The sequence below is a fragment of the Sinocyclocheilus grahami genome, unplaced genomic scaffold, assembly GCF_001515645.1.
Source record: "Sinocyclocheilus grahami isolate Dianchi unplaced genomic scaffold, SAMN03320097.WGS_v1.1 scaffold7961.1, whole genome shotgun sequence".
Lineage (NCBI taxonomy): Eukaryota > Metazoa > Chordata > Actinopteri > Cypriniformes > Cyprinidae > Sinocyclocheilus > Sinocyclocheilus grahami.
The window spans coordinates 22875-24421 of record NW_015511791.1 but is presented as its reverse complement, the minus strand read 5'-3'; the positions used below and the strand labels follow the sequence as shown (position 1 = coordinate 24421).

The following is a 1547-nucleotide window of genomic DNA, read 5'->3' as shown; positions in this document are numbered from 1 at the left end:
ATGTCAATTCATGTAATAATACAAGGGAATAAATCGTATAATAATACAAGCAGTAAATGATGCCAGCGAAATGCAAGTATGTGGGTGATCTTGTAACAAATTTGTGTCTGGCCCAGTCAGCTCTTTATTACTGAACACTGACATCCAGTGGAATGATGATTCAGTGATCTGAAGGGACTACACCAGGATTATTATTAGCATTGCATCTACTAAAGCCTTTAGCGCATTAAATTTCAGTTGTGCGGTTTAAATGAATTAATTAATGGATGCAGTGTTATTTTCTTAAAGGAAATTTGCATATACTAAATGCTTTAGTAAATCTGGCTCTTTGAATCCATCAGATGTTTGGCCCTTCCTTTCCATAAAGTAGTTTTTCAAAATGTCTTGGATATAATTGGACCCTACTAAAATATAGCAAATGCAACCCATAAGGAAGTGTCTGGATCCAATACAGTCGCCATTTGATATGTTCACATTTTACTTACAGCTAGGATTGTATTTAATGTAGAGGTATTTTCTATGCATGTCCCTGGTCTCATTTATTCCAGTTACTCTTCCATTCACTGAATAAAGTCAAACCTCTCGTCTTCCCCTCATGCAAGCTCTTTCTTGGCCGACTATTGCTACACTTCTCCTCGAGACATTAAGGATTTGAACAGTCCTTGGGTTCCCCTCACCGGGACTGGACGCCAAGGGTGATCTTCAGGTTCTCATACACCACATAGCTGATGCTAACAGCAGGAATGACCTTCATAAAGTTGGGTGCCAAGCCTCTATAGAGTCCAATAGCGCCCTCTGTCCGTACAATGTGTCTGAAGAGACCAGTCATGGTCATCTGTGGGCTGCCTTCCTGAGTAGCTGCTAACCAATGAAGAGCAAGAACAAAAAGCCAAAAATCAATTGGACTGTGACAGATAAACGATAATAGTTTACTTAGTGAATGAATTAGACATTCATAACTTCTAGCAGGAAGCCTTCTAATTATGTATTTGAGAGTTTAAAGACTTACCTTGAGCCTGCATTCGTGTCCTCACTAAGGCTAACGGGTAGCTTGCTAACTGCCCACAAGTACTAGACATTGTACCACAGGCTAGCAGCACGAACACACCCGGATCGGCACTGTCTGTAGCAAACCTCTGCAGCCACCAGTTTTTCAATGTCTACACATGAAAATAAGAGCGACATGAGAGTTACAATATAGTAATTATAATATAAAATAATGTAATTTAATGTAATTATATTTACAATATAAATTAATCATAAAATACATAAAACATTCAGGAGGTAGAAAACTGAGGGGGAAAAAAGATTATAAAAAGCATGTAGCACAGTATTATTTATAGTATTTTCTATATAATATTTTGAATGCGCTTTTTTATATTTTCAGGTTTAATTTTAGATTTAGTAATTTTGTTGTGCTTTTGTCAATTACTAGTTTTTGTTTTTATTTCTGTTATGCTTTAATATATTTTCATTTCAGTTTTCAGATAAATTTAGCAATAACTAGTGCTGTCAAACGATTAATCGCATCCCAAATAAAAGTTTTT

General features: G+C 36.1%; 1 protein-coding gene across 1 annotated transcript in view; it reads right to left on the bottom strand.

Moving 5' to 3' along the window:
- Positions 1-6: 6 nt before the first annotated feature.
- The window catches only part of LOC107577952 (calcium-binding mitochondrial carrier protein SCaMC-2-B-like), a 16980-nt gene continuing 15439 nt past the window's right edge, over positions 7-1547 (bottom strand). Inside the window, exons 5-6 of the mRNA XM_016263968.1 lie at positions 1010-1160; positions 7-861 (exon numbers count right to left, since the gene is read on the bottom strand). Of these exons, the coding sequence (XP_016119454.1) occupies positions 674-861; positions 1010-1160 (339 nt within the window). The 3' untranslated portion in view covers positions 7-673. The remainder of the gene's footprint in view (positions 862-1009; positions 1161-1547) is intronic.